General features: G+C 44.2%; 1 protein-coding gene across 1 annotated transcript in view; it reads right to left on the reverse strand.

The window, feature by feature from the left end:
• Positions 1-14,364, reverse strand: part of LOC143287944 (mitochondrial sodium/calcium exchanger protein-like) — a 105,155-nt gene that overhangs the window by 17,739 nt on the left and 73,052 nt on the right. Inside the window, exon 13 of the mRNA XM_076596185.1 lies at positions 1,141-1,218. Coding sequence (XP_076452300.1) covers positions 1,141-1,218 — 78 coding nt within the window. The remainder of the gene's footprint in view (positions 1-1,140; positions 1,219-14,364) is intronic.

Raw genomic sequence — 14,364 nt, forward strand, 5'->3', positions numbered from 1 at the left:
ACACTTCATTACCATCCCTTACCACAAGGACACACATAATTACCATCCCTTACCACAAGGACACACATCATTACCATCCGTTAACACAGGGACACACATCATTACCATCCCTTACCACAAGGACACACATCATTACCATCCGTTACCACAAGGACACACATCATTACCATCCCTTACCACAAGGACACACATCATTACCATCCGTTACCACAGGGACACACTTCATTACCATCCCTTACCACAAGGACACACATCATTACCATCCCTTACCACAAGGACACACATCATTACCATCCGTTACCACAGGGACACACTTCATTACCATCTGTTACCACAGGGACACACATCGTTACCATCCCTTACCACAGGGACACACATCATTACCATCCCTTACCGCAGGGAAACACATCATTACCATCCCTTACCACAAGGACACACTTCATTACCATCCCTTACCGCAGGGACACACGTCATTACCATGTTTAACACATCCCTTACCGCAGGGAAACACATCATTACCATCCGTTACCACAAGGACACACTTCATTACCATCCCTTACCACAGGGACACACTTCATTACCATCCGTTACCACAGGGACACACATCGTTACCATCCCTTACCACAGGGACACACATCATTACCATCCCTTACCGCAGGGAAACACATCATTACCATCCCTTACCACAAGGACACACTTCATTACCATCCCTTACCGCAGGGACACACGTCATTACCATGTTTAACACATCCCTTACCGCAGGGAAACACATCATTACCATCCGTTACCACAAGGACACACTTCATTACCATCCCTTACCACAGGGACACACTTCATTACCATCCGTTACCACAGGGACACACATCGTTACCATCCCTTACCACAGGGACACACATCATTACCATCCCTTACCGCAGGGAAACACATCATTACCATCCCTTACCACAAGGACACACTTCATTACCATCCCTTACCGCAGGGACACACGTCATTACCATGTTTAACACATCCCTTACCACAAGGACACACTTCATTACCATCCCTTACCACAGGGACACATATCATTACCATCCCTTACCACAAGGACACACGTCATTACCATCCCTTACCACAAGGACACACTTCATGAACAGCCCTCACCTGCAAGATGTTGACGATTTCGTTGGCCACGGAGTATATCCACACTACGGCCACAACAAAGCCCAGGTAAGCAAACAGCTGAAGACACAGGCAGAAAACAGGTTAAGCCAGACCTGACAACAAGGACAACAATGAAACGAAACAAATTTTCTTATTTCACGATGGTAGTGGAGTAAGCACAGCTGCTTTCTTACATCCAGTCCTCAAGGGCAAAAAAGAAAGAAAAGTGGGGGGAAAAAAGAAAAGAAAAAGAAAATAGCAATGGCAAAGCACAGAGACACACACACAGACATAATTGCACATGAAAATTTAGCACATAAATAAGAACATGTACACAATCTAAGTACGACACATATTATCATTGAAAAGATCAAATCATTATAAAATGAAATGATTATTAGAAAAAAGAAGAAAATGATAACAGGGAGAAGCAGAGACAGAGTGACAGACAACAATAGTTGGTACATGGGAAGTGAATTCATGGCAATTATCATATTGTATATATATATATTTGAAATATGAATGATACTGAAACATAATCAGTACATTTTAGGATATAATGGTGTCAAATTTGAAAGATTCATCAGGTATATATATAATTTAGATTTGAATTTTTGGAAATTTGATTCAGTTATCTTCCACTTTGTTATAATCGTGTGCATCTGCAGTCACGAGCAGCAATGCCGAACAGGAAGACACGGAGAAACCAGTTTAGTTTGCCGGTTTCGGCACTGAAGGAGCCAGCAATGCGGAACAGGAAGACACGGAGAAACCAGTTTAGTTTGCCGGTTTCAGCACTGAAGGAGCCAGCAATGCCGAACAGGAAGACACGGAGAAACCAGTTTAGTTTGCCGGTTTCGGCACGGAAGGAGCCAGCAATGCCGAACAGGAAGACACGGAGAAACCAGTTTAGTTTGCCGGTTTCGGCACGGAAGGAGCCAGCAATGCCGAACAGGAAGACACAGAGAAACCAGTTTAGTTTGCCGGTTTCGGCACTGAAGGAGCCAGCAATGTCGAACAGGAAGACACGGAGGTTAGTTTGCTGCTTTCGGCACTAAAGGAGCCAGCAATGCCGAACAGGAAGACACGGAGAAACCAGTTTAGTTTGCCGGTTTCGGCACGGAAGGAGCCAGCAATGCCAAACAGGAAGACACGGAGAAACCAGTTTAGTTTGCCGGTTTCGGCACGGAAGGAGCCAGCAATGCCAAACAGGAAGACACGGAGAAACCAGTTTAGTTTGCCGGTTTCGGCACGGAAGGAGCCAGCAATGCCGAACAGGAAGACACAGAGAAACCAGTTTAGTTTGCCGGTTTCGGCATGGAAGGAGCCAGCAATGCCGAACAGGAAGACACGGAGAAACCAGTTTAGTTTGCTGTTTTTGGCACGGAAGGAGCCAGCAAAGAAGGCCAGGACCCGGCAGTCAGGGAAGGAACCTACTGTGGAAACTTCAAGTATACACCAGACCATTCTTCTACGGGTGAACGAGGCACTGGTGGAACTTAAACCGAAGGAGGGAACCAGTGAAGCTGCTGCTGACACAGATGCTTTCTCAAAAATGGTCCCTACCCTTGTCACGACTCTCGTGACTGCTGTGGCTGTCGTGGTGGATGAGGTGATGAAGGGGGTGTTAGCCGTGATGGAGGAGCACATCAGTCCAGCCATGTCGGCCCCTGTTGCTGACAGAAAACTTGTGGCTGGTATACGTCGGCTGACATGAAAATGACAGACTACAGCAATACACCAGAAGAGTCAGTCAGAATGGCTGACATGAAAATGACAGACTACAGCAATACACCAGGAGAGTCAGTCAGAATGGCTGACATCCAGATGACAGACTACAGCAATACACCAGGAGAGTCAGTCAGAATGGCTGACATCCAGATGACAGACTACAGCAATACACCAGGAGAGAGTCAGTCAGAATGGCTGACATCCAGATGACAGACTACAGCAATACACCAGGAGAGTCAGAATGGCTGACATCCAGATGACAGACTACAGCAATACACCAGGAGAGAGTCAGTCAGAATGGCTGACATCCAGATGACAGACTACAGCAATACACCAGGAGAGTCAGTCAGAATGGCTGACATGAAAATGACAGACTACAGCAATACACCAGGAGAGTCAGTCAGAATGGCTGACATGAAAATGACAGACTACAGCAATACACCAGGAGAGTCAGTCAGAATGGCTGACATGAAAATGACAGACTACAGCAATACACCAGGAAGAGTCAGTCAGAATGGCTGACATAAAATGACAGACTACAGCAATACACCAGGAGAGTCAGTCAGAATGGCTGACATCCAGATGACAGACTACAGCAATACACCAGGAGAGTCAGAATGGCTGACATCCAGATGACAGACTACAGCAATACACCAGGAGAGTCAGTCAGAATGGCTGACATCCAGATGACAGACTACAGCAATACACCAGGAGAGTCAGTCAGAATGGCTGACATCCAGATGACAGACTACAGCAATACACCAGGAGAGAGTCAGTCAGAATGGCTGACATCCAGATGACAGACTACAGCAATACACCAGGAGAGTCAGTCAGAATGGCTGACATCCAGATGACAGACTACAGCAATACACCAGGAGAGTCAGAATGGCTGACATCCAGATGACAGACTACAGCAATACACCAGGAGAGTCAGTCAGAATGGCTGACATCCAGATGACAGACTACAGCAATACACCAGGAGAGTCAGTCAGAATGGCTGACATCCAGATGACAGACTACAGCAATACACCAGGAGAGTCAGTCAGAATGGCTGACATCCAGATGACAGACTACAGCAATACACCAGGAGAGAGTCAGTCAGAATGGCTGACATCCAGATGACAGACTACAGCAATACACCAGGAGAGTCAGAATGGCTGACATCCAGATGACAGACTACAGCAATACACCAGGAGAGAGTCAGTCAGAATGGCTGACATCCAGATGACAGACTACAGCAATACACCAGGAGAGAGTCAGTCAGAATGGCTGACATCCAGATGACAGACTACAGCAATACACCAGGAGAGTCAGAATGGCTGGCATCAAGATGACGGATGTGGCAGCCAAGGCCATGGCTCTCCTGAGAGATGCGGGGGTCAAGGTAGAGGTCAATGACATCGCTGCCTGCCACACAGCTGGGAAGCCCAAGAATGGATCCTGGCCCGTCCTCATCAAGTTTGTATCCCGTCCTCATCAAGATTGTATCCCGTCCTCATCAAGTTTGTATCCCGTCCTCATCAAGTTTGTATCCCGTCCACATCAAGATTGTATCCCGTCCTCATCAAGTTTGTATCCCGTCCTCATCAAGTTTGTATCCCGTCCTCATCAAGATTGTATCCCATCCTCATCAAGTTTGTATCCCTTCCTCATCAAAATTGTATCCCGTCCTCATCAAGTTTGTATCCAGGCGGAAGAGGCAGGAGGTAATGAAGCTGACGAAGAACCTCCAGCGTAAAGACGTCCTCATCAAGTTTGTATCCTGTCCTCATCAAGATTGTATCCCGTCCTCATCAAGTTTGTATCCAGGCGGAAGAGGCAGGAGGTAATGAAGCTGACGAAGAACCTCCAGCGTAAAGACGTCCTCATCAAGTTTGTATCCAGGCGGAAGAGGCAGGAGGTAATGAAGCTGAAGAAGAGCCTCCAGGGTAAAGATGGTTACAGATCCATCTTTATCAACGACGACCTGACTCCACTGCGCACTAGACTGTTGGGGTACATTAAGAGTTTACCCACTGGAGAGGGCGTGGACATCATATAGTAGGCCTCCTTCAGTTATGGCTGACCATGGATAGAATATATCCGACCTAATGTCTAATTGGGCTGTCTGCTTGGACCAAGCAGTGTCGCCTGTGACTGTAGAGACTGATGCAAGAGAGACAGTCTCTGTCGCAGCGATCACATGTGTAAGCTGATGCTGAGGCTGCCGTCCCCTTTCTGCGAGCTCACTTTTCTGCTGCAGCAGCTGACAGTTTGTCCTCACCAATCCGTAGCTGATTTTTGAGAGTGCTTCTCCAGCTGTTGCGGTCATCTGCGTGGACATAAGAAGGCAAGATATTCTGCCGCACAAAGCCGCCTGGTCTGGCTCCTGAGGATCACCCAAAGCCTGTATGTACTGAAAGTCCAGACGATCTGTTTAAAGTCGGTGTGGATGACATTGATTATTTAAGGCTGGGCCTTTCCCACCTGGTGTTTGCCAATGATGTTGTGGGTGAGGGAGCTTCAGAGGAGGAGTAGTGGTGGCCCTGGGGGCACAGCCAGGAAGCCAGTTACTTGGTCATGTTTCTCATGCACAAAAATCAGGAATGATGATGACTGTGTCAGTGAAGGAAGCCAGTTACTTGGTCATGTTTCTCATGCAAAAAAAATCAGGAATGATGATGACTGTGTCAGTGAAGGTGCCAGCGTTTGTTTCAAATGCTGTATTTTTAAAATTTGATGGTGTATTATTTGGTTCAGAAGTTCTGTGTTGCACTTTGTACTTAGAACCTGAGTGGTCGCCATACTTTAACAAGAATGCATATGTTGAGTTGGAGGCTTCCATTTCACAGCTCGGATTTGCTAATGTTTGTTTGATGGCTGACTTCAGCTCCAGAACAGGGCAGCGAAATGAAATTCTTATTAGCAATAACCACGCTCATGGTGATTGGGGCTTTGATGATACAGGTTTTCCTGTCAGAAATTCTTATCAGCAATAACCACGCTCATGGTGATTGGGGCTTTGATGATACAGGTTTTCCTGTCAGAAATTCTTATTAGCAATAACCACGCTCATGGTGATTGGGGCTTTGATGATACAGGTTTTCCTGTCAGAAATTCTTATCAGCAATAACCACGCTCATGGTGATTGGGGCTTTGATGATACAGGTTTTCCTGTCAGAAATTCTTATCAGCAATAACAAACGCTGATGATGATTGGGGCTTTGATGATACAGGTTTTCCTGTCAGAAATTCTGAAGACAAGCAGACAAATAACATGGGCCATTATCTAATAAGCTTTTGTAGAACTTGTCAGTTGGTTATAGTTAACGGACAGATGGGGATGGTGGGTAAATTAACATGCAAGACAGAATATGTTGCAAAATGTTAAAGAGTTTTGTGTGATGGACTTTAATGAATTGTTTTCTGATGTTCATTGTCCAGTAACTTTGAAACTTACGATGCCTGGCATTTCAAACAATGATCTCCATGCTGTTGATGACATGATGACATACTTGACAATAATGATAGAGATGTTGGGTCTGTTCAGACTGTTTATGTAAAATGATCAAATAATCTAAAGAACAACTTTACTGAAAAATTGATGACAAAGCAGTTAATGAGTTAGATAATGAACTAGACTGACTACATGGACACCCAGACTCGTTTCAGCAGATGCAATAAATTCTATAGTAAGTAAAGTGAATAAAGTCTTGTTGGATAATGCCAAACAACTGGGAATGGTTAAAAAGAAAAATAGGCCAAACAAAAATCATAAACTGAAGCCATTAAGAGAACCTTGGTTTAACAAGGAATTTAAGATGAAAAGAAAGCAGTTTAATAGAGCTAACTGCAGGGCAAAGTGCATGGGTACAAGAATGCCTTTTTGAAAGCAGAAAGTAAAAGAAGTGCAAAGGAGTTTTTATAAAAGATGTTTGAAAAGCCCTTGCCCTTGCTACTGGTACAATGTAACCCAGTACTACCTGCTGCGTATAAAGTCTCCCAACGACAGACCAGGTGGAGGAGGAAACCTTTCCCAATGGCTGTGAAGGCGGAAGAGGATGACCAAAGGGCAGGGGGAGCTCTTATCCTTGGCTGGAAGTCCTCCTAGGAGACGGAACTTCCAAAGAAAAAACCTGCACCTGCTGAGGCCGTTCTACATGTGGCAGTATCTGCACCTGTGGGACTGTGAGGGTCAGTAGGCAAGAGAGTGGGGAAGGGACTGCACAACTCCTTTTCACTAAAAAAAAGTTACCTGTGCTGGTCAGGCAACCAGGCTAATGTCGGAACGCCGAGCTAGCCCTTCAACACCCAGCTTTCCCAAGCCCTGCGGCAATGGAGAAGTGGAAACGGGGACAGGCAGAGGATGCTGCTGGCAGTTCCTAGTCACGACTGCACGCAGGCAGCTGTGGGGTGATGGTCGTCCGCCGTAGACTGGGGCAGATGAGGTACCAGTATCCTACAACAGCATCAGAGCAGCCCTTTTTAGGGACAGCACTGCTCTCCCCACATGAGAAAGGGGAGATAAAAGGATCCCTTAACAAAGCCTGGCTCACCTAGTACCCAGTAGGAAACCGCACCTACTTGGACATCCAACACTAGCGGTCGAAAACAACAGAAGAACCAGGAGTCATGCCATGACCCTGGGTGCCTGGAATGTTCGCACCCTCTTAGATAAAGACAATAGACCAGAAAGACGCACAGCGCTCATTGCTAGAATGCTTGATCGCTACCAGGTGGACATAGCAGCCCTGAGTGAAACCAGGTTTGCCAGTGAAACCCAGCTGGAAGAAGTCGGAGGGGGCTACACCTTCTACTGCATTGGGAAGCCAGATGGCACCCCAAGAACCTCAGGCGTGGGCTTTGCCATACGAACCAAACTTGCATGGCAGCTTGACAACCTTCCACGTGGGATAAACGATAGGCTGATGAATCTGTGTCTGAAGCTGTCCGAGGATAGCTTCTCCACATTCATCAGCTGCTATGCCCCGATGATGACCAACCCTGATGACATCAAAGAAGCTTTCTACGAGGAGCTCAGCCGCACCATTTCAGTGGTAGACAGAAAGGACAGGCTGATCATCCTTGGGGATTTCAATGCTCGCATCGGCGTGGACTTCTCCTCATGGCCCAAAGTCCTAGGACAGCACGGCACTGACAAGTGCAACTCCAATGGACTGCTTTTACTCTCGCTCTGCACGCAGCATGGACTGACTATCACCAACACCCTCTTCCAACAAGCGGACAAGTACAAGAACACATGGATGCACCCCCGCTCCAAGCAGTGGCACATGCTGGACTATGTGACTGTCCAGCAGGGGGACAGAGGTGATGTTTCCATTACACACTGCATGAGAGGAGCAATCTGTTGGTCGGACCACAGCCTGGTACGCAGCAAGATGAACATCAGACTTGCACGCAAGCTCCAACCCGCCAGACAGAAACCCCCTAGGAAGCTGAACATCCACCGCCTCCCTATCACCAAGAACATGCTGCAGCAGCAAGTCCAAGCAGCTCTCCAAGAAATTCCTGCATCGACTGATGTAGAAGAGGTATGGAGCACCTTTAGAGATGCTGTGTACACAGCAGCAGCTGACACACTCGGCTTTGTATAGAGGAGCCACAAAGACTGGTTTGACGAGAACGACTCCGGAATCTCCAAGCTCCTGAACACACTGCATATATGGCATCAGGATCACATTTCCGACAAAGATTGCAAAAGGAAGAAGAACCAGTTCTTGCAAACCAAGCAACTCGTACAGAAGAGGCTGCGTGAGATGAAGAACACCTGGTGGGAGAGAAAGTCTGAAGAGCTTCAGTCCGCTGCTGATGCTCACGACATGGAAGACTTTCCATGATGGTCTCCGAGCTGTGTATGGGCCGAGAGTCACAGGATCAACCCCTGTCTGAGCCTTGGACCAGACCACCCTCCTGACAGACAAGAAAGACATCCTTGCCCGCTGGGCAGAGCACTCCAACACCCTCCTCAACAGGGAATCGTCCGTATCTGACGAGGCGATTGCAGCCCTCCCACAGCTACCAGTCAATGACTCGCTAGCTGCCCCTCCCACCAAGGCTGAGACCTGGAAGGCCCTGAAGCTGACAACATCAGGAAAAGCACCAGGAGTCGATGGAATCCAGGCTGACATCTACAAGTATGGAGGTGAGGTGCTGACAGACAAGCTGACTGCCCTGTTCCAGTCTATCTGGGAGAGAGGGGAGGTCCCCCAGGATTTCAAGGATGCTTCAATTGTCCACGTTTACAAACGGAAAGGAGACAAAACATCCTGCGATAACCATCGTGGAATCTCTCTCCTCTGCATCGCGGGCAAGATCTTCGTCCGCATCATACTGAACAGACTGGCTGACCATGTCTCCACCACAGTCATCCTTGAAGCACCGTGCGGCTTCCGCTCAGGCAGGGGAACATGTGACATGGTGTTTGCCGTACGCCAGATGCAAGAGAATTGCCGTGAGCAGAACAAGAAGCTCCACATGGTCTTTATAGACCTGACTAAGGCCTTCAACACGTTGAACCGCCGTGGTCTGTGGAAGATCCTTCTAAAGTTCGGCTGCACAGAGAGCCTATTTCAGCTGATTGCATCATTCCACGACGTCATGCAGGCAAGAGTACAGGAAAATACTGACATGTCGTATCCGTTCCCTGTGGTAAAAGGAGTGAAGCAGGGCTGCGTCCTGGCACCCACACTGTTCTCCATTCTCTTCTCTGCCATGCTGATTGATGCCTTCCAAGACTGTGACCGGGGCATCTACATTCAGTTTCGCACAGATGGCAAACTTTTCAACATGCGGCGACTCCACGCCAGGTCCAGGGTGTTTGAGGCTCTGTTGAGAGAATTCCTCTTTGCTGATGACTGTGCGCTTGCTGCACACACCCATGAGGACATGCAGTTCATTAAGGACAGGTTCTCAACCTCCTGCAGGCGCTTTGGACTCACCATCAGCCTCAGCAAGACCGAGTCCATGAACCAACCAGCTAGCTCACAGAACGCCAGTGCCCCCCTCCCAAAAAAAAACAACCTACAGAGCTGTTGTGCTGACCACCTTGTTGTACTGTTGTGAAACATGGACGACATATCGCCGTCACATTCAACAACGAGCAGTTTCACTAGAGATGCCTACGAAAGATCCTCAGCATTAAGTGGCAAGACAGGGTCTCCAACCTCCTAGACAGGAGCGGCCTGCCCAGCATCGAAAGCCTGCTGATCCAGTGCCAGCTACGCTGGACAGGACACATTATCCGCATGACAGACAGCAGGTTCCCTAAGATGCTGTTGTATGGCCAGCCAAAGGAAGACCACCGTAAACTTGGAAGACCTTGCAAGCGCTTCAAGGACACCTTGAAGACAAACCTCAAAGCCTGTGACATAGACATCACTTCTTGGAAAACTGATGCCCTTGACCGCTCTCGCTGGGGGATGCTGTGCTCTAGTGGCATAAAGACGTTTGAAAACAAGAGAACGCTGGCCATTAAGAAGCGTGAGCAAAGGAAGCAGGGCTCAATTTCTGGAGACATTTTCCCTTGCAACACCCGTGGGAAGTGTTGCGCATCCAGAATTGGCCTCTCTCCCATTTCAGGACACACACCAACAGATAAGCCTGCCTGCCTACTCATCCATTGGTCTGACGGGAGACTCCATCATCATGAAAAAGCAAGTAAATGATTATAATCTAGACTTTGCTTCAAAAATCCGCCAGATGCAGTCAAAGGATCCTAAAACATACTGGGGTTTGTTAAACAGAAATATGAAAAAGAAAGAGATCAAATTGCCTAATTGTAAAATGTTTTATGACATGTTCAGAAATATGAATCTTGAGGCTTTTGAGAATGATGTCAATAATGCTATTTTAGAAGAAAGTGTGCTAGAAAATCCTCTTCTGAATGATTTTGTATCCAAAGCTGAGGTGGTGAAATGCATTAAAAGGTTAAAAAGCAATAAGGCAAGTGGATTGGATAACATTTTAAATGAATTTCTGAAAGCCTCAAATGATAAAATGGTAAATACATATGTTAAGTTGTTCAATCTTGTGTTGTTGACTGACAAGGTTCCATCTGACTGGACTGTAGGGATGATAAAACCGATCTTTAAAAATAAAGGCTCATCTGATGACCCAAATAACTATCGTGGTATTACAATGTTATCTTGTTTTGGTAAATGAGCATCTGAAACTACAAATTGAGAATTCTCATATATTGGGACAGGAACAAGCTGGATTTCAAAGTGGCTTTTCAACATTAGACCATTTGTTTACTTTGTTTGGTATTATTGATGTTTTGTTGTTCAAGAAAAAGAGATTATATTGTGCCTTTTTAGATTATGAGAAAGCTTTTGATAAGGTTAACAGGGCTTTTCTGTGGCAAAAAATTATTAAGTTGTGGTATAAATGGTAAAATACTCCAAATAATTATAAACATGTATGACGATGCTAAATCATGTGTTATGGTTAATGACGAGATACCCGATTTTTTCAGTTCAAATGCGGGGGTGAGGCAAGGAGAAAATCTCTCCCTGATAATGTTTGCATTATTCTTAAATGATATGATGAAATCTCACCTTGAAGATGAACTAGATGGATTAGCAACTATTGCCGATGAGTTAAGAAAATGAATATGAGTGAACAGGATGCTAATGGTTTCTTAAAACTTGTTGTCCTGCTTTATGCAGACGACACTGTGATTTTTTCAGAGACGGCCACAGGTTTGCAAAATGGTCTTACTGCAATGAGACATTATTGTGAGAAGTGGGAGTTAACTCTGAATGCCAAAAAGTGTAAAGTAATACTTTTTTCTAGGGGCAAAGTAAGAACATTTCCTCATTTCCATATCAACAAGGACAAATTTGAGGTTGTGAGTGAGTTTCAGTACTTGGGACTTAAACTTAATTACAATAACAGAATGTATGTTGCCCAGTGAGACCTGTACAACCGTGCCTCAAGAGCAGCGTATGCACTTCTGAGGAAGACTAATCAATTAAAGCTCCCTGTTGATCTAATTATCGACTTGTTTGATAAAACACTTCTTCCTGTACTCACATATGGGTGTGATATTTGGAGTTTTGATATTTCTGGTATTGTGGAAAAATTGCAAATGAAATTCTACAAATTAGTTCTGAAACTTGACAGTCCACCCCATCTTACATGGTATTTGGTGAAACTGGTAAGCTCCCTGTGTCTGTATCTGTAACAACCAGAAAGCTTTCATTTTGGTTTAAGCTTGTTACTAACCTATTACTTCAAAACTTTATACATCACAAACATACACCAGAACCAATACCTTAAATGTATTCACACTATCTTGAATGAAATTGGATTAAGTAGCTTTTGGTTAAACCAGCACAGTCTTGAAGTACATCCCACTTGGTTCAAAGAGAAGGTTGAATTTTGTTTAAAAGATCAGTTTTTGCAAGATTGGTATAGACATATAGATAATGATACTATGTATATCAACTACAGGATGTTTAAGCCAAATTTTGGTCAAGATGCTTACTTTACTGTGCTACCAAATAACTGTGTTATCCAGTTAGTTAAGTTTAGGACAACCAATAATGCTTTGCCTGTTAATAGTCAGCACTTCAGTACAGTTTACCAAGAAACGAAAGAAGCTGTGATAAATGTTACACTAACAACACTGCTGGTGAGTTCCACTATCTGTTTGTGTGTCCTTTCTTTGAAAGTGACAGACAAAAGTATCTACCTAGATATTATAGAAACTGTTTGTGTGTCCTTTCTTTGAAAGTGACAGACAAAAGTATCTACCTAGATATTATAGAAACTGTTTGTGTGTCCTTTCTTTGAAAGTGACAGACAAAAGTATCTACCTAGATATTATAGAAACTGTTTGTGTGTCCTTTCTTTGAAAGTGACAGACAAAAGTATCTACCTAGATATTATAGAAACTGTTTGTGTGTCCTGTCTTTGAAAGTGACAGACAAAAGTATCTACCTAGATATTATAGAAACTGTTTGTGTGTCCTTTCTTTGAAAGTGACAGACAAAAGTATCTACCTAGATATTATAGAAACTGTTTGTGTGTCCTTTCTTTGAAAGTGACAGACAAAAGTATCTACCTAGATATTATAGAAACTGTTTGTGTGTCCTGTCTTTGAAAGTGACAGACAAAAGTATCTACCTAGATATTATAGAAACTGTTTGTGTGTCCTTTCTTTGAAAGTGACAGACAAAAGTATCTACCTAGATATTATAGAAACTGTTTGTGTGTCCTGTCTTTGAAAGTGACAGACAAAAGTATCTACCTAGATATTATAGAAACTGTTTGTGTGTCCTTTCTTTGAAAGTGACAGACAAAAGTATCTACCTAGATATTATAGAAACTGTTTGTGTGTCCTTTCTTTGAAAGTGACAGACAAAAGTATCTACCTAGATATTATAGAAACTGTTTGTGTGTCCTTTCTTTGAAAGTGACAGCCAAAAGTATCTACCTAGATATTATAGAAACTGTTTGTGTGTCCTTTCTTTGAAAGTGACAGCCAAAAGTATCTACCTAGATATTATAGAAACTGTTTGTGTGTCCTTTCTTTGAAAGTGACAGACAAAAGTATCTACCTAGATATTATAGAAACTGTTTGTGTGTCCTTTCTTTGAAAGTGACAGACAAAAGTATCTACCTAGATATTATAGAAACTGTTTGTGTGTCCTTTCTTTGAAAGTGACAGACAAAAGTATCTACCTAGATATTATAGAAACTGTTTGTGTGTCCTTTCTTTGAAAGTGACAGACAAAAGTATCTACCTAGATATTACAGAGTGTGTCCTTTCTTTGAAAGTGACAGACAAAAGTATCTACCTAGATATTATAGAAACCGCCCAAAATCTCTTAAATTCCACTTATTGTTTTCTGAGAAAAAAAACAAAAGAATATTGTTAAAACTAAAAGCATTTGTCTCTTCTATTTATAGTTCCTTTCAGTAAAGCTATGTCTGTGGTTAATGGATGAGGATGAATTATTTATCAATGTATACTGGCGGTGCCTACTGGTCTTTTGATTTTTCCTCTTTGTTCTTTTGATATCACTCTTATTGTTTGTATGGTATGTCTAAAGTATGTATGTATGTAACGCTTCGATGCCCCCTATGGTATGTCTGAAATATGTATGTAACGTGTTGATGCCCCCTATGGTATGTCTAAAATAGGTATGTATGTAACGTGTCGATGCCCCCTATGGTATGTCTAAAATAGGTATGTATGTAACGCTTCGATGCCCCCTATGGTATGTCTAAAATATGTATGTATGTAATGTGTTGATGCCCCCTATGGTATGTCTAAAATATGTATGTAACGTGTCGATGCCCCCTATGGTATGTCTAAAATATGTATGTATGTAACGCTTCGATGCCCCCTATGGTATGCCTAAAATATGTATGTATGTAACGCTTCGATGCCCCCTATGGTATGTCTGAAATATGTATGTAACGTGTTGATGCCCCCTATGGTATGTCTAAAATAGGTATGTATGTAACGTGTCGATGCCCCCTATG

This window comes from Babylonia areolata, chromosome 12, assembly GCF_041734735.1.
Source record: "Babylonia areolata isolate BAREFJ2019XMU chromosome 12, ASM4173473v1, whole genome shotgun sequence".
NCBI classification, from domain to species: domain Eukaryota; kingdom Metazoa; phylum Mollusca; class Gastropoda; order Neogastropoda; family Buccinidae; genus Babylonia; species Babylonia areolata.